Here is a 25,652-nt window from a genome sequence, read left to right on the forward strand (position 1 = left end):
TCCACCAGATCAATACATTGGAAACTCATCAAAAAAGAGCTAATCATAAGCAATACTTAAACAAATGCCTGATTTTTATTGCCACATTTGCACTGTCGATATTCTCTGCATCATGTATTTCAGTAACACATTCATTGCAAGCTTTTACAGTCAACACAATGTAAGCAAGACAGGAAAATTTATCTGGACAGAAGGTACATGGAGATTCAAATTAAGAATAAGCATTTGTTTAAGTTTTCTCTAGCTACTCCAATCATTGGCTGGGAGCATTAAGGCATGTGAGCTTTGCTTTAAACATCATATTTTGTTCCTTATTTTAAATTTTTCTGTTATGAAAATGATAAACAACAGGATTTTGTACAAAGCAATATACACAGGTGTCACCCAGGCACAATCTGCTGTTCTATGACAGATTATCAATCTTCTTCCTACTACATGCACTGGCCAAAATGTGAAATAATAAAATGAAACACGAATGCGAGCACATATGGTGTCACAGATTTTGTTTACATAGCAAGTAGTGAGGTGAATTAGAACAGATTAGTAGATCAAACCACTTAATGCCAATGCTCTTTACCTCTTCCATTAGATGCTATTTGAGGTTTATTTTAGGCTAGACTTTGCCTTGTTCACTTCACCAAAAATGCAGCTCAAAGTTTGCCGGTGGAAAGCTACCTTACAGATCTTTGCTCCCTTGACTGACAGGACTTCTGGGAAGTGTCATTCCGTCCCTTTCACTGGTTTCCTGCAGATGATAACAGCATGTCACTTCACACATCGTTAGTAGATTCCACTACAGGGTTTCTATATCCCCCATCTTCCATTTCTCTGTTCACAGAATCAAAACATATGCCAGTGCCTTCTTGCCAAGAAGGGACAGGATCACTCATGAAGTCCTCTATGCCAATAACCAACACGAGAGAGGCTGCACATGTGCACTCTGACAACAGCGCAGCACAAGCCTACTTTAATTGTGCTTTTACTCAATGCATAATGGAACTGCAATCAACATCTGCTCATTTGAAAGACATTGGGCTATGGAGAACAGACACTGTTCAAATGTTTCTAATATTCTTCCAAATTCAGGGTATTACTTTTAGTCCGAACCAACAGTGAGGACATCTTCAAGATCTTTCTTCAGTCTAAAACACTGAGCACAGCTTCTGCAGTACCTCTATGTACAGTTCTCTGCTCTCTTTGTCATAGGTGGGGTATTCAGCAATGCACTTGTGTCAGGACATAGTATCTGCCCCTTCACTGAAAACAGTCATCAAGCCACTGAGCATCCAGGAGAACATGGACTAGGATGGGAGGAATACCACTGGACATCAATGTCTTGCAATCTGGCAAATGTTATGCTATGATTAGAAAAGAACTAACCCCCAATACGTCTCTCTGTTCTCAGTTTTTCCATCCTCCACACTTCTGTGCTTCGCACACTCCTATGCTTTATTCAATCCGAAAACCTGGCTAATTCAATTATGCCTGACTGCAGCCTGCCATGTCCTTCCCTTTACGACCTTTCCTGAGTGTGACTTGGGGCAGAGAAATAGATAATATATTGCCAACAACCACCACCTGCATTTCAAAGAAATGGTATCATCCTGCATTTGTTGTTCAAGCATCTGACTACAGGTCAGATACCTGAATAAAATATAACATGGTTAGAAGTACCGGTACCACTACCACCACTAGGTAGGTCCTTAACACACTGCATTTGAGACTGTGGCTGGGCTTTAGTGCAGAAACTGAGGAGGGCTGTGTAATCAAGGCATGCCATGTCCATGGATTATGTGGTTTCCAGGACTATGTCTGGTACACCGGCAGAGCTAGGATGGGGCAAGTGGTCTCTCATGAGCTTGTTGCTCCACAGAACTTCTAACATGTAACAGCCCCCCAGAAATCATTTCTCAAGGCACAGCAGCTTTCACAGGCAATCCAGACTCATGCTGCCTTCCCACAGCTCTGCGACCAGTGAATTCAATCAGAAACCTCCCAAGCACAGTCCATACATGTACAGGAAAGGAGGACACATACCTGCTTACATGGGCATCTGGACCATGGCCTATTGCCTGCTGAGGCAGAGGGGATGTCCCTGTATGTTGTCTCCCAGGGGTCCTCTGGGGGTTGCAGGCACATATCATAGAAGTACAGAATCATAGAATGGCCTGGGTCAGAAGAGACCTTAAAGTTCCAACCCCCCTGCCATGGGGTCATGCAGAGCTCCATCCAAACTGGCCTTCAATACTTCCAGGAATGGGGCATCCACATACAGACATGTATAGCACTTTAGGCACACTCTTCCCTGGACTTTTCTCACACACTGTTGGCCCTGGAACTAAGGGTGTTGATGTTCTCACAATCAGTGGGCTTGGTGGAGTACTCCCCCCCTCCACCGAAGACCTATTCAAGATGTCTATGGTAGGGGCACACACACCATGCCACATCAGAAGAATGTTTTTTCCATCTCATCAAGAACATGATCTTCATCTAATGGAACTTAATGCAGCACTACTTGTCAGCCCTGTCACATCCTGCAGCAGGCTTGAAATTAGTAACAGGGCAGTGTAACAGGGTGCTGGAGAAGTTTTTGGGTCTTTCAGAGCACATGTCATTGCCCCTTGCTCAGTATTCTGGGACACCAATGCAATGCCTGTCGCTAAAGCCTGTCACAGCAGCAGGAAAGAGCAGTAATAGCAAAAGAAATAGGGCTGGTGAAGAGGACAGATGCAAAAGCTTGTGAGAACTACAGGAGCAGTTCAAAGTCAGAACAAGCAGACATCTGGCAGTCAGTAAATATGAAGTCTCCCATCACATTTGGCCCTTTTGCACAGCAGAGAAGCACTTCAGAATAAGGTTTGAGCACTCAACTGTTTAAAAGCTTCCCATTGGCACATGTGCTTTTCTTTTGTCCTAGAAAACTTCACTCCACAGCAGTGCAGTCCCACTCATTGGATCCTACCATTTGATCCTAAGCAGCAAAACTTGTGTCTTAGCTTTCTCTGTAAAGATGGCATTCATATGACTAAAACCCCTCTGTTAATCAAATCAATAAGCAAGGACAATTGGAGGACTTATTTCAGAACTGTACTGCTGCTGTGATTTGAAATATCATGTAGACACATCCCTAATGACCATTGCTTTTCTGGACTTGAGGATTCTTGACCCTCTTCAAGAGGTGTCTTCTGCTTGCGAAAATCTCACTTATAATTTTTGCAAAGACATTGAATTTCGAGCAGTAAAGTGTACTTCTAACTTCCAAAACAGGATGCAGCAAGCCATAGTCAGTTCTGTAGTCTCTGATGCACAGCAGCGTTCAAATAATTTGAAGGGAATCTCACCATATTACAACTGTCCATGCCTTTTCAGTATCCAGGATTCAGAAACATATCTACTCAAAATTCAGGAACGACCCCAGCACCAGCTGCCCACCAACAGAAGTGCGTAAGTTCATTACAGTGAAGCACAACTCAACCAATACCGATTTAACTGGTTGTGCAAAGATTGAAGGATTCTTTTGACATTGCTTGTTTCTGTAAACACTAACAACCCATTTTTGTTCTAGTACGGTTATCTTCACTTCTACAGTGTAATAACAGGAAAATGGAGAAAGTTTGCTTGTAATAAATATTTTCTTAAGCAGAACTTCTGCACATATGATAAAACAGTATGTTTCTGCCGTGTCATGCTGACTCCCCTGCTCCAGAAGGACTGGGTACAGATGGTGCTCTAATAATTGCTATATTTACATTGTCATCAAAGCTTATTTCACGCCCTCAGTATCCAGTACATTCACTATACTTCTGCAGTTCTTGTATGATCTGAGTTATCGTTGTATTTCCCTTAATGATTCACATGTTTCTAGCTATCACTACAAACCAACAAAGGTGATCAGCATGCCATGATGGCATATCTAAACCAACTTCTGCCTCTGGGACCACTGAAAAAGACAAAGCAATTACTAGGTGGGCATCATGCCCACAGTGTTGTCGGAGAAGCTGGGATATACCCAGAAATCCTAATGTCAAGTGGATGCAAACAACCAAGTTTCAGCACGCTTAAGAGCTAACAATGTCAGTGCTTTTACATAAAATGTCTTTCACTATCACTGATGGATACTGGACACTCCCTGAAGAATAAAGAAGATGGTTCAAGCAACACTGTATCTTCCTGCCTCATGATCAGAGAGACAATCAACAATAACTCCTGAAAAAATAACAGTGTAAGGCAGCATGATTGCTATTTTGAACACCAAAGTTAGGATGCAACAGACCACTCAGACTAGTCTCCTCTCCACCCCACTGAGTTTCATCCCACAAGGAAAAGGATGGCGACTTGAATGTCATCTCAGTCTTGGTTTCGGTTGCTTTGAGTGGTTGAGGGAGAAGAGAAGAGACAAGTCTCCTTCGAAGTTCTAGTTCCAGCCATGGAGCTCTCAATGCATCCAACTCAGATCCAGTTTTTCATTTCAAGACATGCAAAACACATGGTAGTCTAATCAACAACACTGGTATACTCCGTTTTCTGCCATTTCTAGGTCTGTTGTTTCGGAATTCCTTGCCCCACTGACTATTACCCTTCACACAGCTGAAGTAGACAAGCTTGAAGGACAGTGAAATAGGTTTTCCTTAAAAATTACTGTAATAGACAGGAGAGTATGAACACTGAAGATATACACACAATTCAAACATCTATAGCATGAAGAACAGACAAGCATAAATGGGATCACCTGGATCATCAGCTGGAGGAGATGCTGCCTTTTCCAAGGCTGATTTTTTAGAATGGTTCATACCTCATACAAAACTGTAGTATTCCCATGAAGGAGAGGTCCATAGCAAATATAGGAATGACCAACAACCCAGCCTAAATCAGAAGCTGCCCACCACACCTAAAATGAAATAAAAACATAATTAGAGTGAGAAGTTTTAAGAGGCATTCAAACACATTTACATGACATTTAAGTGGAATTACCTCACCAGGTGTGAGTCCGTATACAGCTGACATTGTCCAGTTTAGCATAACTGCATAGCCACCTGTTGGTCTGACAACACCCTAAATGAGAAAATTTGAGTATTTAATTTGAGTCTTCAATTACATGTTGAGGTTTTACCAGCAATAGACTTAAGGTTGTCTAATTCCAATACTCCTAAAGAAAAGGATCTATTCCAAAAAGAACGTGTGTGTACTAGCACTTCCACAAAAGAAGTAATTTTGGAAAACAAACAAACATACAATAAAAAACCAAAAACACAACCCAAGGCCTAGATGACAATAGTTTTCAGAGGATTACTAACAAATCTAGAATTCTCTCATAAAAACTGGATATACAAATATTTAGTCAACATATGCTGACAAAAAATAAGAGATTGATTATTTACCTCACACTGTGCCATCTAAATGTTAGGCATGTTTTAAATTCATTGCCTAGTCTCTCTGTATCATCACTGGATAGGAGGGGCACCTGTGAAGTGGACAATCCCTGAAACAACTGGAGTGAATTACTCCCTGAAATGTACCCATCTTTCTGCACTGACTTTTTGTAAAGACATCGGAAACTTGGCTTAAATAAATGTATATTTTTGAAAGTTTATATCTGGCCTGAAGTGCACATAAAAATGCAAAATGAAGAACATCCCAGTGTTCACCTAAAAGAGGGAAAATTAGAATGAGAGAGTATCAATAGCATTATGCACCTTGGTAAACCAATAATCAGCTCTGGAAGACTAATTATAGGAAAATTTTGGAAATATTCTGCAATATAAGTATGGTTACTATAGATTTCATATATTTCACCTTCTAGTACCCTGTTCCTAGAGGAAAGAATTAAGTAAACTATGTCCTGGTGTCCTGAACTAAAATTCAGATGAACTAAAATTCAAATATCCTCTGCACAGACATTACAATGCAGCAATCTGTCCATGCTAGGCATGGTACATTTTCTTGATGTACTTCATAGAATGGAAGAGAGACTTTCAGATCTCATCCAAGAGACGAGGGACTGTAGAGACACATTAACTCATTAAAATGGAGATTGCTAAGGGAGAGAATGGTTAACTAACATTTCGCCATTTTCAGACAGCAGATTGCCTTTGTTAGACTCAGCTTCTAACTTAGCTCCTGCTCTGAGATTAACAACAGTTTTGCTATGAAGGTCATAACTGAGTAATTTTAGTTGCGTGAGCATTCAAACTAAGTTCCTTAAACAAATAAAAAAGTTATTTTATTCACTGAGTTACTTATTGTAGCTTAGTTAGTGCTAGTTGACAATCTCCCTCTTATAAGGGTGATTCACTCAAGATGTCTACATTTTTCTCTGCAGAGCCAACAGAGTGAAGTAAACTTCTGAGAACTTTCATCTCTGAGATACTATATTGAAACTCACAGTCAAGGAAAATTCTTGTAGTAACAAAGGATCTTATCTTGGGATTTTTGACAATAAAATAATTCAAGATAAATGTATTGCTTTAAAGGGCCCATCTTGAAGGTAAAAGCAGAAGACAATTTTCTCAGCGAAACTGATACTTGTTTTCCCTTACATCCTCATAGATTCTGAACTTTATAGGCAACATGATTAAATAATTTTCTAGTAGTAGTCTAAGCACTGTCATATCCAGGGATATATGATACTGTCTGAACCTGTGGTTGTAAGCCTAGCAACAGAAAATTATATTCAGCTTGTCTTCCACACACTGTAAAAGAGCATTATAAGTACCAAGCAAACATTCAGACAGCCCTCTTTTAAAATACAATCCTTTAAAAATAGGTCATTAAAACTAATTTACATTCAAAAGCAAACATTTTCAAATACTCTATGTTAATTTTCACTTACTCAATCTAAACTTTTCTTTTCGGGGGAATTATGTTCTCAGAATTGTTCAGTAACACAAGTTTTCAGAATATGCTTAAACCTATTTAATCTGTAACATCATTCACCATGTCTTATCTGCAGGAAAATTAGCTAATATGTAAATAATGAACAAGACTAGTCAGCAATACATACCATCACACAGGTGATATATTAACAAATCTTGCCATTAAGTCACTATACCACACTTATCTAAAACAGTTAAAACACAGAAGATAGTACTGGATAAAAGACATTCTGCTGTCCTCAAAAGTTTCTATTGTACAAATATCTTGAAGCAAATGCATCTTAGCTTTATATTACTACTATTTAAATAAACAAACATGATTTATTCCTATACATTGCCTTTAAAGTAGTGAAATGTGAATAAATAAGATTAAGCCATTTCTAGCAATGCTTATCATTTACAGCATTGTGCTCTGGCAAACATTTTAAACCTTTTTTATTAAATATTTTCTCAAGTGGAACTGCAAATAGATTGGTCACAGACATGTAGACTTCAGATAGTTCTTTACCTTGGGCAAGCCTGTTGTTCCAGATGTATACAGAATATAAAGTGGATGGTCTGAGGGAACTGAGACACATTTAGAACACTGTGCTTTTGCAAGCTCTTCTTCCCAGTCAAGATCACGACCTCGAGTAAGAGGAACGTGGCCCTGCCCATTGAAAAATAAGAAAATTGTTAAAAGAAAAACAGACAGAATAAATGGAATTTGGTCAAATTCCATTCCAAATGGAATATTCAAATTTTCTACATAGTACTATTCAATTTTCTGTACAGTAATCTCTCTGATGCATTAGTTCTATTTACTATTTAAATCTTACAAATAAAATGTTTGCCTTTAAAATTAAAAACCAAACTACAATAGATACAGTAAAATTTTACCTGTAAAAAAGAAAAGGCACATGCACTACATAAACATCTGAAAGTTAACATAAAGTCAGAACAAGTGTACACCCACCAAATTAGGTCGCTTGTAAATGAGAACTTTATCAGGTTTGCTCTGTGTCCTTGCCAGTGCTCCTTCTAGGAGGGATATGTATTCCACTTTTCTTTTCGGTTCTACTCCAAAACTAGCTGTTACAATAAATTTGGGCTAAAAAAAAAAAGTTAGATTGTTAATATATACATTTGCAATATATTTTAGATAAGTAACCACATAACATGTTTTCTGTTAAATTATTTGATTAATGATGTTCAAAGTATAAAATTTACCTTCACATAACTAGAAACAGGGGTTTAGATCAGTTTTCTAAAGGAAATCAAGCTTGTGTGATCTTGCTGTCCATTCATGTGCTTTTTGCTCGGAAGCACACTAATAACTTCAGACACTCTTCACTATCTTCAAACAAATTTGAGTAAGAAATCAACAGTATTAACTTCTTCTAAGTTGCACAAATATTAATGAACACAGAGAGAAAAACCCAGGTCCATCTTAGCTCCTCCGTTAAGGAAGAGCAGTACAGCGATGTCAACAATTATCAGTCCTGTTTAGCCTGCTTTCTATTGCCTCCAATTGCATATTTCAAAACTAGCTATAGCACTTTGCTGGCTCTTTCCCAGCCTGCAATTAAATGGTATAGGAGGAAAAACAGGAGAAAGAGGGAAAAGAAGGCAAACGAGAGGGCAGGAAACTAGAAACTGAGGAAGAGAATAAGCTAAAGTCTTTCAAGTAATGATTGCAGGACAGAGGATGCCACACCAGCAAAAATCAGATTTCTGTAATTCTGGGGTTTTTTAGAATAATTTCTATTTCCAGATGAGGACTTCACAACTTTGTCATTAAATTAACTGCATATTTTATGTAAGATTTCCTAAGTCAAGAAATACGCATGCAAGCTACTTTGACTTAGGTCCTAAGATCAGTATTTTTATTTCTTGTTTTTTTGGGAAAGAAAAGGTGCCACCAAAAAAAGTATGCGTTAGAATACATTTTAATTGGAAAAGAATGAATCTTCAATTTCCTTCCTTCTGGAGTTTCAGAAGTGTATTTATCTTACGCCCCTCAGTTTGATCAAGCTAGTTTACTAATTGTATGCATTAGCATAAATCTCATTAAGTAGGCACAAACCACAATGCCACAGTTAAAGCTGCATTAAATTCAGCAGAGAAAACACAGATTAAATTGTTTTCTTGTGCAATAATAAAATGCTTCCTGTCCAAATCTTCCATTCAGAGAAGTTCCCTAATTGGTGTGTATTCAAATAAAGATTTCAGATGAGCTTTAAAATTTCAGCATTTGTCAACTTTCTCTTTTGGGCTGTAGTGATTTAATAAAAGATGATACAATACAAAGCAGTTAAACTGAAAATTCATCTGGAGGCTACCCTGAAATTAAGACTGTAATAAATGTAAGATACACAATTCTATTAAATTGTTAAGATGAAAGACTGCTGTCAGCACTAGTTGTACAGTCATTTGTAAATGATGCCACCTCTGCTCATCAACTCCTTTGTATGCAGTAAGGACATCTAAAAATAACCAATACTAAATTGGCTAAGGTGATGTATTACCCAAGTGAAGAAGCATCATGGATCGCTGTGCAAATTAAAGGCTCGCTACTGGTTCTAACTGTTTTCTACTGTTTTACCTCTCTGCGTACTGACATTATTTCCCCTGCACTTTTACTCCCATATTGCTTTTATACACCCGTTTCCCACCTCTTCTGTGGTTCCATGTAGTTCTGCATGGTAAGATTAGACAGAAATATAACTAGTTTGAAGGAAAACCAGGAGAGTTCAAGGGTCTGCTAGAGAAGAAATGTCAGAGATAGTGAGCTATAGAAAAAAAACCATTACGAAACAGAAATGAGATAAAGCAAGGCCCAATAGTACAAGTTGTTGGTACAAGACCAATACTTTTATTCTGTTGTAAAGACTCCTCCTACAAATTCTTCTATAGTCTCTAATAGCATACAAGGCATAGCTCAGTAAAAGCAATAAAGATTGACACTCCTGAAGGATGGGATGCCACCCAGAGGGACAAGGACAAGGAGTGGGCCCATGACAACCTAATGACATTCAACAAGGCCAAGTGCAAGGTCCTCCACCTGCGTCAGGGCAACCTCTGCAAAATCGATGCACCCTGGGGGATGAAGGGATCAAGAGCAGCCCTATTGAGAAGGACTTGGTGACACTGGTGGATGAAAAGCTGGATATGAACTGGCAATGGGTGCTCATAGCCCAGAAAGCCAATTTTACACTGGGCTGCATCACAGGCAGCGTGGCCATTAGGTCAAGCGAGGTGATTCTGCCCTCCACTCTGCTCTGGTGAGACCCCATTAGGAGTACTACATCCAGCTCTGAGGTCCTCAGTGCAGGAAAGACATGGATCTGTACGAGTAGGTCCAGAGGATGGCCATGAAGGTGATCAGAAGGGCAGAGCCCCTCTATGCTATGAGGAAAGTTTAGAGTTGGAGTTATTCAGCCTGAAGAAGAGAAGGCTCTGGGGTAACCTCATTGTGGCATTTCAGTACCTAAAGGGGGCTTATAAGAAAGATGGAGACAAACTTCCTAGCAGGGCCTGTTGCAGTGGGACCAGGGGTAATGGTTTTAAACTGAGAGGCTAGATTTATACAAGATTTAAGGAAGAAACTTTTTACAATGATGGTGGTAAAACACTGGCCCAGGTTGCCCAGAGACGTGTTAGATGCCCCACCCCCAGGAACATTCATGGTCAGGTTTGACAGAGCTCTGAGCAACCTGATCTGGTTGAAGATGTCCCTGCCCACTGCATAGGAGTTGGACTAGATGACCTTCCAGCCCAAACTGTTCTATGATTCTATGAACCTACCTATTGCTTTGATATTACAAATTATATATTCCCAGATTCAGGTAAAAGATGACAAAAAATTCTGTTCTCATGATCTGTATCACTTCATCAAAATTCAGTGAAGAATACCTGTAACTGCCAATACCTGACATGAGTAGAAATTACCAGCTGCAGGACTTTGCAGAATTCCCTATTTTAAATTCAAGATAAATTAAGGTAAAATAGTAACGTGTATGTACCTTTTCATAGTCACTAGAAAGTTCTTGTTATTTCTTTCACTCAGGTCTTCTAAGAGAATGTGAAATTTGACTTTTTTTTCCACAAAAGCATCTAACAGCCAGATTTCCATTGTACATTCTTAACTCTTTCTACTTAATCTCACCAACATCAGGTCCTGTATTGCAGCATCTAAACCAATTCACATAAAAGCCTAATAAAAAGGTTAGGTTATTTTGAGACTGCTTTAATTAACTTCTGAGTTCAGAAGAATACCATCTATCACAGGTACTTATATACAAATCCTAAACATAAAGTCAGTAGCGTGCAATTCACTTACGATGAAAGTTTTACCATGTTGCAAAATTGGGACATGTTTTGAAATTCAGAATGAGGATGTGCCTCCCCTCTTTACTCACATTTTCATTATGCATCAGATGGACCAAAAATCATCCATAATACTTATATCTGCCTTTTAAAGAAACCAAAAGCAATGTAAATTAGGATTTAATCCATGGCCTGCAGCTAGTAATTCTACAGCTAACCCTTCAAAAGAGTTGCTATGTGACCTCCGGTAAAACATTTACACTTTCTCCATTTTCATTTTAATACATGAAGCAAGGATTATGATTACTGTGCTGTCTCCCTCTGTTCCCCAGAGAGAAACCACTGGGATTAATTAGGTAATAATTGCAAAATACTCTAAGAGTAAACATGCTAGATGATTTGTATTATAGCAACCTCCATTTTTAAAGTTTATCATTTTTCTTTTACATTATTTTTCCCTAATTCTGTGAGTTAACATTACTTTTTATAGCTTGTTAAAAAAGTGGGGAAGTGGGAAGAAAGACAGGGAAAACTAGAGTTGTTGTTAGCCTTTTTTTTTACCATTCCAGCCAACCATTTTAGCCATTTTATTAACTTTGTTAAAGCACTAAAGAGAGGAGGGGAAATGCATTCAACTTTTTATTTACAGATATTTACAAAATTCAAACTTCGGTCATCTGAAAAGCACTTCTGTACACAGAAATCTAAGTAAGTCCACAAGTCCTGTGGACTTTACCCTGTACAATGTCCTGTCTAAGCAACATGATTAGTGATAGATTCACAGATAGTCTGAATGATCCAGGTGACTGATCAAGATGAAAAGGACTTAGTCTTATTCATGAGCAGAACATAAGAACAGACCATTCCAGTTGAAACTAATGCATACATAAGCTACTAAGTAGATTAGTAAAGTACTATTTGCATTTTCAGTAACACAGACTTACATAACCCCTCATAAACAAGATCAATTTATGCCGAACGCAGAAGCCTTTAAAGCATTGAGCTCTGCTAATTATGTTCTCCGCAGAGTCATTTATTTAAGGCAACTGGTTCCATAGCTGCCCTGATTCATGTAGAAATTAAATGAAGTAGAATTATAGCTTGTCCTGGTTCCAGCAATGACAGGGTTAATTTTTGCAGTAACCAAGAGAGGCACAGCCCGGACTCTGAGGTTATTCTATACCACCTCATGCCATACACAGGGTGGGGAGGGGGATGGGTTCCTTCCAGGTAGGTGGCAGAGGGAGTGGTTGGGCAGCGCCAGTTGTGCATGGGGAGAATTTGCATGTGAATCATTTGCCTTCCTTGTACACTCTTATTAATATTGTTGCTGTTACTGTTTGGTTTTTTATCTCATTGCTGTTTCCAGTAAATCATTATTATCTCAACCTGTGATCTTCACCTTTCCTGCCTCCAATTCTCCTCTCCATCCTGTCGCAGAGGGAGACGGAGGGGAAAGGGGAGTGAGCGAGCAGTGCGCAATTTGAAACATTTCAGTGGGAACACTAACTTGGGGAATACCATTCCTAAACTACAACATAGCTGAAAAAATGTACTACCTAACATGTCTAAACATCAAATAAACCAATGAAATTATTTAGGGTTGGTAGCATTTTTCTCACACACTTGATGAAAATGCTGGACATAAAGCCAGTGTTAAGGCGATGCTTTGTAGGAAAAGATTGACCAATGGGAGAAGAAAGTATGCTCTAAACAGACAGTAGTGTTTTAAACTCATGCTTTTTTAAAAGGGGTGAAAATTCATATGTCAATGTCTGTTATACAAGTATTAGCCTCAGCAGAGATGTAGTACTGTGTTCATATTGCAACATTACACATTATACACAAATTGAGACTGCGTGCCACACAAAGAAAAATGTTACCCTCTCTGGAAAAAAAACAAAAGCAACAAGCTTGTTATATTGACTTATACTAGTAACTAATGCAATGGTGTTTATCACTCCAAATAGGTGTAGTGGGTTGACCTTGGCTAGATGGCAGGTGCCCACAAAAGCCGCTCTATCACTCCCCTTCCCAGCCGGACAAGGGAGAGAGAGTAAGATGGAAAATGACTTGTAGGTTGAGACAAGGCAGTTTACTAAAGAAAAAGTGAAAGTTTGTGTGCACACACAAAGAGGAAAATAACAAGGTTTACTCTTTACTTCCCATTAGCAAGAGATGTCTGGCCACTTCCCGGGCATCAGGGCTTCAGCACATGTAAGTGGTCCTCAGAAGGCAAACAAAAACAACAAATGCTCTCCCTTTCTCCTCCTTCCCTTAGCTCTTATATCTGAGCTGATGGTATGGAATATCTCTTTGGTTAATTTGGGTCTGCTGGCCTGGTTGTGTTCCCTCCCAGGATCTTGCCCTCAATCGGGGATGGGGGGAGGAATGCTGAGAGATAGAGCTGGTGCTGTGCCAGCGCTGCTCAGCAGTAGCAAGTGATAACACCAGTGTGTTATCAACCCCTTTTAGGTACCAATGCAAAGCACAGCACTGTGAGGGCTGCTATGGGAAAATGAACTCCAGCTCAGCCAGACTCGATACAATCTGTTATTACCTTTGCATGATCAATGCGAACAGAAAGCTCTTTAGATGCAAATCCACCAAAAATCAGGCTATGGATGGCTCCTATTCTTGCACAAGCCAGCATGCAGTACACTGTCTGTGGAATCATGGGCATGTAGATGACCACACGATCTCCTTTCTTCACACCATGTCTGATCATGACATCAGCTAACTTGGAGACCTGTAATGACAAAACACTCACAACATATTAAAAGTTTCTCCAGATCTACTGGTGCCCCATATGTAAACAACTTTTACACAGTCAACAGATGCAGGACATTAAGGAGAAAAGACTGTATGATACGGAAAGCTGATGAACAATGCAATCGAGGTTCAATAAATTTAAGACAATTTCCTTTTTGCAAAAAAACCTCTCTGTAATACATTTTTTTTTCCATAAATTAAAAATGGAATGAGGCTAATTATTGTACTTATTATAGCAAAAAACAAAATCAATAGTAACGTTTTGCAAATTTTAAAGCAGGGCATTTCATAGTGCAAATTCTGTCCTAGCAGTAAAGTTTGAAACAGAAATCAATATGTAGTAATATTTTTGCTATTACAGTGTCAGAAACTTCTCATAATCTGAGACAAGAAATCTTACAACCTGAACCAAAAGTAAATACAAATTCAGAGAAACGTGTTTAGATTTAAAAGGCTATTTTTGCTCTCATTTTCAGATTTTCATTTTTGCTGTGCAGAAACCTGAAGACAGACTATGTACAGCAGCAAAGAATTGGAACTCAAGAAATGTGATAGACAGATCAGCAGCAATGTCTCTGAAACACCATGAGAAAACATTTATTGACAGTACATAATATTCTGTCACAAAAGTAGTATTGAAAATTTCATTAGTATGCCAGGATCGACTACTTACTTCTGTTAGAGTGAGCATGGGAGCCTGTGACAAGCACTGTGCACTTGTTCCCACCTACTTGTTGTGGTACGGAAATGTGGCATCTTCTCAAGGAAAAGCAAATTACTAACTCCCTAAGAGCAACTGAATGAACTCACCCATCAGAGTTTTTCTTGAGTTCCAGAGGCTGACAGCTGTGTAATACTCAGTACCTAATCCTGCTCACTGCCTTTCAATTCTTCAATTAGACATCCATGTGTAGAGGTGTAACTGTGCACAACACACAGGCTAAGAGAGGTTAACAGGAAAAACTGTAGACTAAGAAGAAACCAAGTAGACTAATAAACTTATTGAGAACAGGATGGAAGGAGAAAATCCCCAGGAAGTTGCGAGCTGGAATACTCCATAAACATTGTTACATGTCAATAAAAGGACAGGAGTTTTGCTTGCGCTAGTTTTACATTAATTATAAGACATTCTCTAGGAAGTTCTTGGGCTAAGTGAAGACAAATCTAAGTTCAGAACAAAGGAGTTGCTCTGCCTTACAGGGGAACTCTTCTTACCTATCGTAGTAAAACTATTCTTTAAGAGTTTGCCAATTAGAAAATACTACAATAAACATAAGAAGTTTAAAGGTTTTAATTTCTTTTACGATCAATGCAACATAAATCTACTCATGCATAAATTCCTCAAATCTTACCCGTACGGCATTAGTCCTCATTTATTCACATAGACAAGGTTTCAAGTAAAATTTAGTCTTGTAAGAGACTCTCTTCTTCAGGTACTATCAGAAAAAAAAAAAGGAAAGAGGAGACAAACTCCTGAGAGCAGCAGTGGGATCTTGCCTGTGGAATAAAAACCATTCAAGGTTCTGAAGCAGTAAGAATGTTTTTAGTGACCCAGCAAATAACGTAAGCAATGGGGGCAGCCTAAGCAAATAATACACATGCAAGCAGCACAGAAGGGAAGGAACCTCTTTTTCAAGGATGAGCTAGTCAGGAGGGTAGATTTTCTTTGTCATTTATATTATTTAAAAATTTGAGTTTTCTCTATTTAAAGAGTAGAGAGTAGTAGTCCTAGAACTGTATATGATACATACACTGAAGAGGATAATTGCTCTCTGCTTCTGTCTTCTGTGGAAACCTATATTCAGACTTTCAGTAACATGAGACAGTAACATCCAGAAGCTCCAGATGCATCTGCTCTGTCATTGCATTAATTCACAGCATATCCACAATCAAACTATGCATATTTCTACACTTCTGCCTGAGGATTGAAAAAATGGAAGCACAGAAGCCTCAAGCATGCACTTTTGCATCAGAAGATAACTGCATAAGTTCCATTTTCTATAAACACTGCAAAAATCCCTGCTGCTATTTTCAACCACAGAGAGAGTATGTTTATAAGGCTGTCATCACCATACCATTTCTAGCTAGAATTGGTGAAAGTAATTGTAAGTAAAGCTAACAACTCTACTTCCAAAGGTAAATTAGTTTTCTATACCTCCTACAGTGAAAAAATTAAAATCTGCAAACTTATTGTAACACAGAGTTAACATCACCTTCTCACAAAGAAATGAGAAAACTAATCATCATCCTTCCTGCTTGTGAGACTCAGAGTATTGACAAAAAGGCCAGAGGCAATGAAAACAATATCAAATGAGTATTTTTATAGTCAGTGTTAAGTGTGTGTAGTGTAACAATAAAATGTTAAGCACAATGGACAAGTATTATTATTGTTTACTATATTTATTTCATAAATAATTATTAATGATTATTAAAAAGGCAATGTTTGCCTGCTAAAGGAAACAGCATAATTTAAACATCACCATTAGTAATTTTGTAATAGAAGACTCCCAGTGCTTGTATACAAGCTCTATGACTTTGGTTTTGGTAGTAGGAGGGAGACAGTGAAGAGATCTGCATGTACTGCAGTTATTTTTAGTGAAACCTAACAGAGGTAAATTGTATTTAAAGCCAAACATGTGCAGCATGCTGTAGACAGGAACCACATGTCAGCTGTGCAAATCCAGTAAGCACTTGTCTGCACTTAACCTCCCCACCCCTAGAGAGTTTAATGTCACTGAAGACAATAATCCAATACAATATATGGGCGTTTATGATTTTCCTTGTGCCCTTTCCCTCATCCTTCTGATAGCCAGGAAACATTTGGACAATATAATAAAACAGTGTCTCTATCTGCAACTACTTGGAAGATGAGAGAACATTTGAAAGCAGGTTTACATTGCCCTACAGATTGATGTGGTAGCCCTGAAACATTCAAGCAATCGCTTTCTAAAAAGAAGGGGATTGGGGAACCATGAGTATTGACATTTCATTAAATTGTTAAAAGCCATGAAATCTTCCACTTTCTTTGCTTTGCCATTTATGGTTTACATTAAGACAGTGTAGTATACTTTATCACTCAAAAACTAACACGCTATTTCTCCACTTTTCTTCCATTTTAAGATTGCTCTATCACTTTAATATATTTGACACTTCAGTAATAAAATCACTTGAGACCAAGTGATATAATAAGAAACTCAAGTAAGCTTTCAGCTCTGAAGATTGGGGCATAAATTACACTTCCATTAAATGCAAGTCCCCAGTGAACATGGTTTTACTTTTACACAGCCACCAAACAAATACTACAGCTATATTAGCAGCTCAGGTTTGCAAGTAACGCAGTTCTGAAGTAAATCCCTAGTAGTTATTGCAAGCGGTTTTGGTCCACGCCAAAAGAATTCTTCCTAGAAGATCCTAAACCAGAAATCCCACTCAAAATGCTCAAAAGAGGAATTTCAAACTTACTGGCTTGAACACTGACTAGGTCTCACAAGTATGGAATCCTTCAATGCAAGCTAAACAGAAAAGGATTATTCAAAAAACGAGAGCTCCTGAAATATCCTGAACTGCATCTCATGGGCTAAAAAGAGCCATGTCACATATGCATTCTCTAAACCAGAGGCAGAGAGTCACCTTATGCTCTTCAGCTTATCCACCGTATTCTTCTTCCGAGACTACTAAACAAAGTGCTCCTTCCTACTCCCCCCCACTCCTTGATCAGCCTCTTCACTGTTCTATTACTCTTCTTAATTACTGTTTGCTCCTTTTCCTACTGCTGTAAAAGCTTCTCCAGCAGATGTACCACCCTGTTGCTAATATCAAGCCTGCTGCAGAGTGGGAGAGGACTGACAAGTGGTTCTGCATTAATTTCAATTAGATGAATACCATGTTCTTGATGAGGTGGCAAAACCATGTTTCAGAGGTTAGTGAAACCATGGTTTCAGGTGGTGTGTGTGCTGCCAGCATGGGTATCTTGAACAGATCTTCAGGGGAGGAGAGAGCACTCCACTAATCCCTTGGACATCTACACCCTTGGTCCCAGGATCAGTAGTCCTGGGACACAGTTTAGGGAAAAGTATGCCTTTGAGAGCTGCTATACCTTGAGAAACAATTTCCCAGGGGCCGTGAAGGAACGAGCTCTGTCAGAGACCACCTGCCCCATCCTAGCTCTGCAGGTGTACCAGGCATAGTCCCAGAAACCACATAATCCATGGATGTGGCATGCCTTGATCACATAGCCCTACTCAGCTTCTGCACAAAAGCCCAGCCACAGTCTCAAATGCAGTACATAAAGAACCTTTGGTGGTAGCGACGCAGGTACAGTCCTCCACAAGGAACAAGAAAAAACCTAAATCAGGATGATTTCTACTTCTTTCTATTACAGTCAGACAGCCACTCAGATTGCAGTTAGTTGCAGTAATTTCTCCTTCCATCTTTCAGATATCAAGAAGTTCTTTGGATCAAGAGGAAGTTGGGGATATTGGGAAGAACCATTTTTCTTTCTGGTTTGGGAGAACAGCTGTATGCTGTAGGGGACTACTTCTTAGTCCCCTAAGAAGGGACTGGGATGAGATATGGATTCCATAATACTTATCAGCTTTGTGTGGATTTAATGTTTGATTAGAAGGGATGCCATGGCATTCATTCCACAGAAGATATGGGATGCAGACAATCGTTAACCTTAAAAGGAACTTCTAGTCCATGTGAAGGATAGTCTCTAGTGTTCTGCACAGCTCCTACAGCATTCATGTTCCCCTAAAAGGCATTATTTGGACAACACGCACTCAGACTGGAGAGAGAAATCAAGCAGCAGAGAGACAGATGAAGGGTGAGCATGGCATTCCTAAAGGAATACACAAGTCAAGAAAGCAATGATTCATGGGATAGCTTTGAAGTGAGTTATGGGACATTCAATTCAAAGCATGAAACTAGACCCAGTCCAAAGTAAAACTCACAAACTACATATAGTGGAAGCATCAGAAGCCTCAGCAGTCAATTCAGCGTGGCTTTGCTTCACTTGTTTGCCTGAGCTACACTGAGCTACGTTACTGTAGGAATTGCAGACGTTGACATGCTGCAGTATAACTATCTTCAGTCAGGGGAGATTAAGTTCAGCTCTTTCTTCAGATTTTCAGAGTCATTTGGAAGTCTTTTGTGTGGAATGCAAAAAACCCAAGATGCCACTCTTACTACATTCCTGATTAGTCTCATCCTCTAAAAAATACTAATATTGATATTTTTTAATAGCTACCCCAGTGACACCTCAGTTAAATCATTCTAAGCCATGCACTGAAGAATGCCATTTGAGTTTTAAGTAAGATAAGGATATCCAGCATTAAGTGAGTCTAATACACTGTTTTATCAAGATACTGTTGTTTTACTAGCAAAGAAGATAAAAATTTGGGTTGTCAGTCTCAGTAGGATTTTTTTACCGTATTCCAGTTTTGATTCTAAGTCAAGTCTGAGAAAAATTACCCTGAAATGAAAATCTCTATTTCTAGTTAAGAAGGAATTAGTCATTTTTCAAGGCAGAAGGGAAAGAAAGAAGATGGAGTAAAAAAAAAAGAATAAGAAAGATTACAAAAAACAAAATGATCTGGGTGATTCCTCAGTCATATAGCAGATACGAGATATGAGTAGCAAAAGACATGTACATTCACATAAATTCAAACTGACGTAGTCTAATATAGTTATTTTGGAAGAAGATCTATTTAGGGTAGGTAATTTTAGGAAAAAAAACCTTCCTGCAGAAGAAATTACATCTTAGCCCATTGCTGATAACCTGAAGCCCTTCCTTCTCATCCACGCTTCTGTAACATTCAATGCTCTCAGGGGCTTGGGCAGGAGAGGGTTGGTATTACTAATCCTGTCACATTACTGCACTTAGAAATTATTTATTATGGCACTGAATGCAACACATTAACTGTGCATTGTTATTGAAAAGAATCACAGAGAGAAATCATACTGGGTTTGTGTACATGATTTGTCAAGCATCAATGGCTGCAAATAATACAACTCAAATTCTTGAGTTTTCGTTTTAGCAAGTGAGGCATTTTAGAGAATACACCTAATGATGTAAACAGAAGGCTTTTTTCACCTACCTAATAACCTCTGCATTAACTTGAAAATAGTAGTATCTTCCAACACAATCAGAAAATTTATTTTCAAATGAACAGAAGCCATTGCTCCTTTCTTCCTTCTAGTATCTTTATATTTCCTTAATACTACACAGCTTCAGTAATATTTCTAACAGAATTTCATAGAATCACAGAATATTCTGAGTTGTAAGGGACCCATCACAATAATTAAGTCCAACTCCTAGCCCTGCACAGGACACCCCAAGAATCACACCATGTGCCTGAGAGTGTTGTCCAAACACCTGTTGAACTCTGTCAGGCTTGGTGCTGTGACCACTCGCCTGGGGAGCCTGCTCCAGTGCCCAATCACCTTCTGGGTGAAAAATGTTTTCCTGATATCCAACCTTAACCTCCCCTGACTCAGCTTCATTTCCTTGGGTACTATTACTGGTAATGAGAGTGAAGAGATTGGTCCCCGCCCCTTCTCCTCCCCTCACAAAGAAGTTGTAGACTGCAATGAGGTCTCCCCTCAGACTCCTCCAGGCTGAACAGACCAAGTGACCTCAGCTGCTCCTCATACAGCTTCCCCTCAAGGCGCTTCATCATCTTCAGAGTCCTCCTTTGGACACTCTCTAATAGCTTAACATCTTTTTAATATTGCAGTGCCCAAAACTGCACACAATATTCAAGGTGAGTGCAGACCAGAGCAGAGCAGAGCGGGACAATCCCCTCCCTCAACCAGCTGGTGATGCTTTGCCTGATGCCCCCCAGGACACGGTAGGCCCTCCTGGCTGCCAGGGCACTGCTGACTCATATTCAACTTGCCATTGACCAGGACTCTCAGGTCCCTTTCCACGGCACTGCTTTCCAGTGACTCATTTCCCAGTCTATACAGTCTAACAACGAGGATTGCCTCGTCCCAGGTGCAGAATCCGGCACTTGCCCTTGTTCATACAGTTGGGAATTTGTGTCTCCCTTATCTTTTTCTGCCATCTCACTACTGAAATTAGAGAATCTCCCAAGGTATATTCAAAACTTTTACCTACATCTCCATTTTACTGGCTTCAACACTGTAATCCACATTTGAAGGCCTGTAACAGGCATCAGTAAAGAAAAAAGACCAATCAGTGCATTCTGGAAGACCATTGTGTCCTAAATTTGCCATATTCCTCCTCTGCATTTGGAAGATTTCGTCTGTAACAACATATAAACACACCGAAGATGCAACTGCATGCACTATGTACAACTTCACTTTAACTAATTGTAATTCTCAAAACTTTCTAAGTGTGAAAGCAGTATCAACACAAATTGATCTTGCCGTTATTTACATCAATAAGAATTTTATAAAACTTTTCTGCAATCCTTCTATTCCAGGTCTGTCAGGAAAAAAAAGTTTCCCACAGGCTGGGCATCAAACAGACTTTCAACATTTCTCTCAATTATTTAAAGTTTAGTGGTGCTTAACTTGAAAATTGCAGCATCACTGTAGCTCTTATATCTAAAAATCAGTGCAACAAGTAAAAAAGATGTGGATAATTTGAAAATAACAGGCTGAGTACAGAGCCCAAGCTATTTCTAAGGAGCCTTATTAAGTCCAGCTACACACCTCTGTCATTTTTTTTCATCCTTACCACAAGTTTGATCCTGGACAAATTAACCAGCTTGCTACAAAACTCTGCATCTTCCCATTCTGTGACCCACAGTTATCCTACATAACTTCTGCTGAAAACATCTATAAACTCCACTTTTATTACCAAAAGCCAGAAAGAATTGCACCACTTCAAGTGATCTTTCTCATAAAGAGATTTTGCAGGCAGCCTTTCTGAAAAGACATTCTCATCACACTATCAGCTTACTGGTCAGACAGACAACTAAACATTCATTGGATGTGAACAGTCCAAACAATGGCATGAATACAGATACACACTTTCAGGCTGGTTTAAATTGGGAAGGAACTCAGGAAAAAAGGTAAAAGGTTTCCTTTCCCATCAGGAGGTTCATCAGCTTCAGTCACATATCTGATCTGCACTCATACTGATCTATTTCAGCATGAAGTTATTTCAGAATGATAAAATACAATATTTTTAGGTTACACTGAGCAGACTGAGAACATGGTGACAAGCAATGACTGAGGGCTGTGAGCCAAACATCAATACCCACGCTGTACAGTGGTTTTGGTAGGCCTTTTCTCAAAGTCTCTCCTAGTAGCTACAAAACAAACAAACAAAAATATACCAGCCTACATCCCTCCCACTTTCAGCAGATCTCTTTGTTACCTTTGTTATCAGGTGTCCAGCAGTTAGCAGGTAAACACAATTAAATTTATTCCATAAGAGTGGACCAGAAAGCTTCGACAGACAAGCTACTAATCTCAAATATTGCCTTTCACCCATATTCACTTTTGATTAAGAAAAACGAACTGTAGAGAACTCAAATACAGTATTTAGATAGGAGTCAGCTACCAGCAAGATTATAATGAATTTCTGAGTGAGTACTGCTGCGTAACCCCAGAAAACTTAAACCAGTTCTTCCATCTGGTTTGGCAATGCTGCTGTGAACAGAAATGTGGATGAAAGGATGTGTATGTCAACACGTAAAATTTTCTCATTCTGCACAAATCTGCCATATCCTGAAACTTTTAATACACTTATAGAGAATATAGAGACAGAAACTTAGGAGACTTAATACAATATCAAGCTTAAAAAGCAGAACAAAGGCCACTTTTCAAGTTCTTTTCAGAGGAAATTTTGACAGAGTTCATTTAAGATAATTTATATTAAAATGTTGTATTACTTCATTAAAAACAAGTATGTATTTTATATGTATATGTATGTATACATTGATTTCATATATACATATATATTTGGGTATATACTATGTATATATTGTAGTTATTAAAGTCAACTTATACAAAAATTGTATCTATAAAATTATACTTATTATAAATAGCTATAAATAGAATTAGATAAGGAGCTGGGCCCCTTTATAGTCTTCTGATTTCTTACAACACTGTAACTAGTTGTTCAAGCTCCAGCTTCCTGCATGGTGCCTTCCAAGTTATTTTTTTGGACTTGGTAAATCAAAAGAAAACCGGTAAAGGGTAAATGTTTTCTATATTTTCCTTAAAAGGTAGAATGCGTAACAGGTTTATCATTTTTTTGTAGCTGTATGACTTCCTTTTTCTTACAACAGCGGAATAAAACCCTCACAACATGAATTACTGTATTACGAACCTCATTTCACATTTTAAACCCTAAGTTCATATTACTCAGACACTATATGTCTATCTGAAGTAAACTGAGTGTGTTCCGCTCACCGTAATGCTTCTTGCACATTGAAACACATTAAGGATGAATATGAGTCTAACTAGAACATTTCTTTGTACTCAGTGTTAAGTTCAATTGTTACATGTAACTGGAAGGAAGAAGTCAGCTAAAACAGAGGAGCAGCAGGAGGGCAAACCACCAGCCAACAGCTGTGAGAGCGGAGAACCTTGAATGGGGCAGACTGCAACACCCACGGTGGCAACAACCCATGGTCAGGCACATGGTAAATCTGAATGGACTGAGGTAGAACGAGGTATTCAAGACCTCAGCAGGGGTGAGCTACCTCAGCCAACAGGGAAGTCGAAATCCACAGACATTCCAGGCAGAAGGGCCACCAGCAACCATCAGCACCGCCATGACAGCCTACAACAGGGCAGGTGACACAGCTTTTTTTAGAGTTTCTCCCTGTCAAATTTCATTTGTGGTTACACCCACTTATGCGCAGCAATAGCCAAGGTACACATTTGATTTCTGCAAAACTGTGTTTTTGTTCATCATAGCAACTGTCAAATAACTTGACTACTCCTTTGCTTTACCTTTCAAATAAGAACTATTAGGGGGAAAAAAAGTAAATCAAATAGAGACAAGCTGAAAATTTAACCAATCAGGAGAAAAAAACTATTAAACTGTAGAAGAAAAAGAGGAAATAGAAGAAGATCAAAACTTCTTGGGTGCAGTATAATTTGGTACAGGTAGTAAAGCTTATAAATAAATACTGAGCACAGCAAAAGGAATAAACCAGCAAGGTAGACCATTTTTACCTCTCTGGTACCTACCTGCTGTGCAATATTTACTGCCCCTTTTCGATAACAAGGTTATTTGGAAACATACCTGCTCAAAAAGTTCCTTATATGTTATTTTCTCTTTGGTATTTGTTACAGGACTGTCATAAATAATGGCAACTTGGTCTCCTCGTCCATTCTCAACATGACGATCTACAGCATTGTAACAGATATTCAGCTCTCCACCTACAAACCTAAAAAAGAAGTTGGAAGCATGTAACAGCCAGCCTTCCAAACTAAGACAACTATTTTTTTTTATTTTACGTTTTTCTTTTAAGGAATTAGAGCATCAATTAAAACATAGCTCTTAAAACATTACACTCACTTCAGGAAGTAATTTTTTATTCTATAACCTCAAGATTTATTCAAAAAGCCAAATAAGACTATTAGTGAAAACATAGAACTTAAAATACTGTACCTTAATTGACTTAACTAAAAATCTGCTAAACTTGGTCTTGGTTTAACATACTTAGCATCAATCACTCTGATTTTTATATCTATGGTATCACAGAAAAAGCATAAATTCACATAAAATAATCCAACATTATGAAAACATTATGCTACTTTGCATTGGCACACACAAATATCCTTTTTAAGGAAAACAGGTTCAGGACTCAAAATAGTCTTATTCATCTCTTGGCAATAACAGTTAAGCATACAAGCATCTGTAGCTAAATGAAACCGACCCCAACAGTTATAAGATCATATAATTATAATGCATTTGACAACACTGTGTTTTACATAATTGACTCAAAATTCTCTGTAAAGCAATGTGAGTCATAGCCTCTCCAATAGCCAGACATGTACAGAAAATTCTCATCTTCCAATTAAAGAAAAACATTCCACAAATTCAGATTTCATTTTTATTGCCATTTTATATAGAAAAAGAAAATTCAAGTGCAGCATAATCCTCAAATACAAAAATACAGACTGTACTGGATACAAAGATGACTCTACTAACTGAAAGGTGACACAGAATCTAAAAATTAAAGTTCACTAGGTGATGTCCATAGTGTTTGTTTTTCTATCTGCAGGTATCTCTCTGCAGGACAAATAGCAACATACAGAAAATACATAGTTGAGAGTTTCCAAAAGGTTGTATGGGAACACTGTCCGGTGATAATGTATTGTTATAATGCAACTGGAAGTAACAGATGGCCTCAAGTAACCCACTACTAGTTAAAAATAAATATTTCCTTCTTCATTTTTCCTGTTTAGTAAAGGACTGTTCTAAATTAGGATATTTTACATATTATTCTTATATCCTTATGTAGAGATGCCATGGGAGGTCTTTATTGTCAAAGAATGGTAATTATGAAACCAAAACCAGTTAGGATGTTCAGGATGCAGCAATCTTACTGCAACTCCTTTACAATGCTATTAGTAAGGAGAAAGTGGGGGGCTATGGAAGTCACAAAACCATTCTGTACTTTAAACCCCTTCCCATAAAAGGAAAACCACATGAGCAATAAATGATCTGGAGTTGTTTCATGTAACATAGAGAAACTCTGTACTACT

At 38.5% G+C, this 25,652-nt stretch overlaps 1 protein-coding gene across 1 annotated transcript in view; it reads right to left on the reverse strand.

Moving 5' to 3' along the window:
* Nucleotides 1–25,652, reverse strand: part of ACSS3 (acyl-CoA synthetase short chain family member 3) — a 79,857-nt gene that overhangs the window by 46,235 nt on the left and 7,970 nt on the right. Inside the window, exons 3-8 of the mRNA XM_029963501.1 lie at nucleotides 24,184–24,328; nucleotides 13,741–13,929; nucleotides 7,828–7,962; nucleotides 7,381–7,521; nucleotides 4,972–5,052; nucleotides 4,793–4,888 (exon numbers count right to left, since the gene is read on the reverse strand). Of these exons, the coding sequence (XP_029819361.1) occupies nucleotides 4,793–4,888; nucleotides 4,972–5,052; nucleotides 7,381–7,521; nucleotides 7,828–7,962; nucleotides 13,741–13,929; nucleotides 24,184–24,328 (787 nt within the window). The remainder of the gene's footprint in view (nucleotides 1–4,792; nucleotides 4,889–4,971; nucleotides 5,053–7,380; nucleotides 7,522–7,827; nucleotides 7,963–13,740; nucleotides 13,930–24,183; nucleotides 24,329–25,652) is intronic.

Source organism: Manacus vitellinus, unplaced genomic scaffold (assembly GCF_001715985.3).
Source record: "Manacus vitellinus isolate BGI_N305 unplaced genomic scaffold, ASM171598v3 scaffold_5_pilon, whole genome shotgun sequence".
NCBI lineage: Eukaryota > Metazoa > Chordata > Aves > Passeriformes > Pipridae > Manacus > Manacus vitellinus.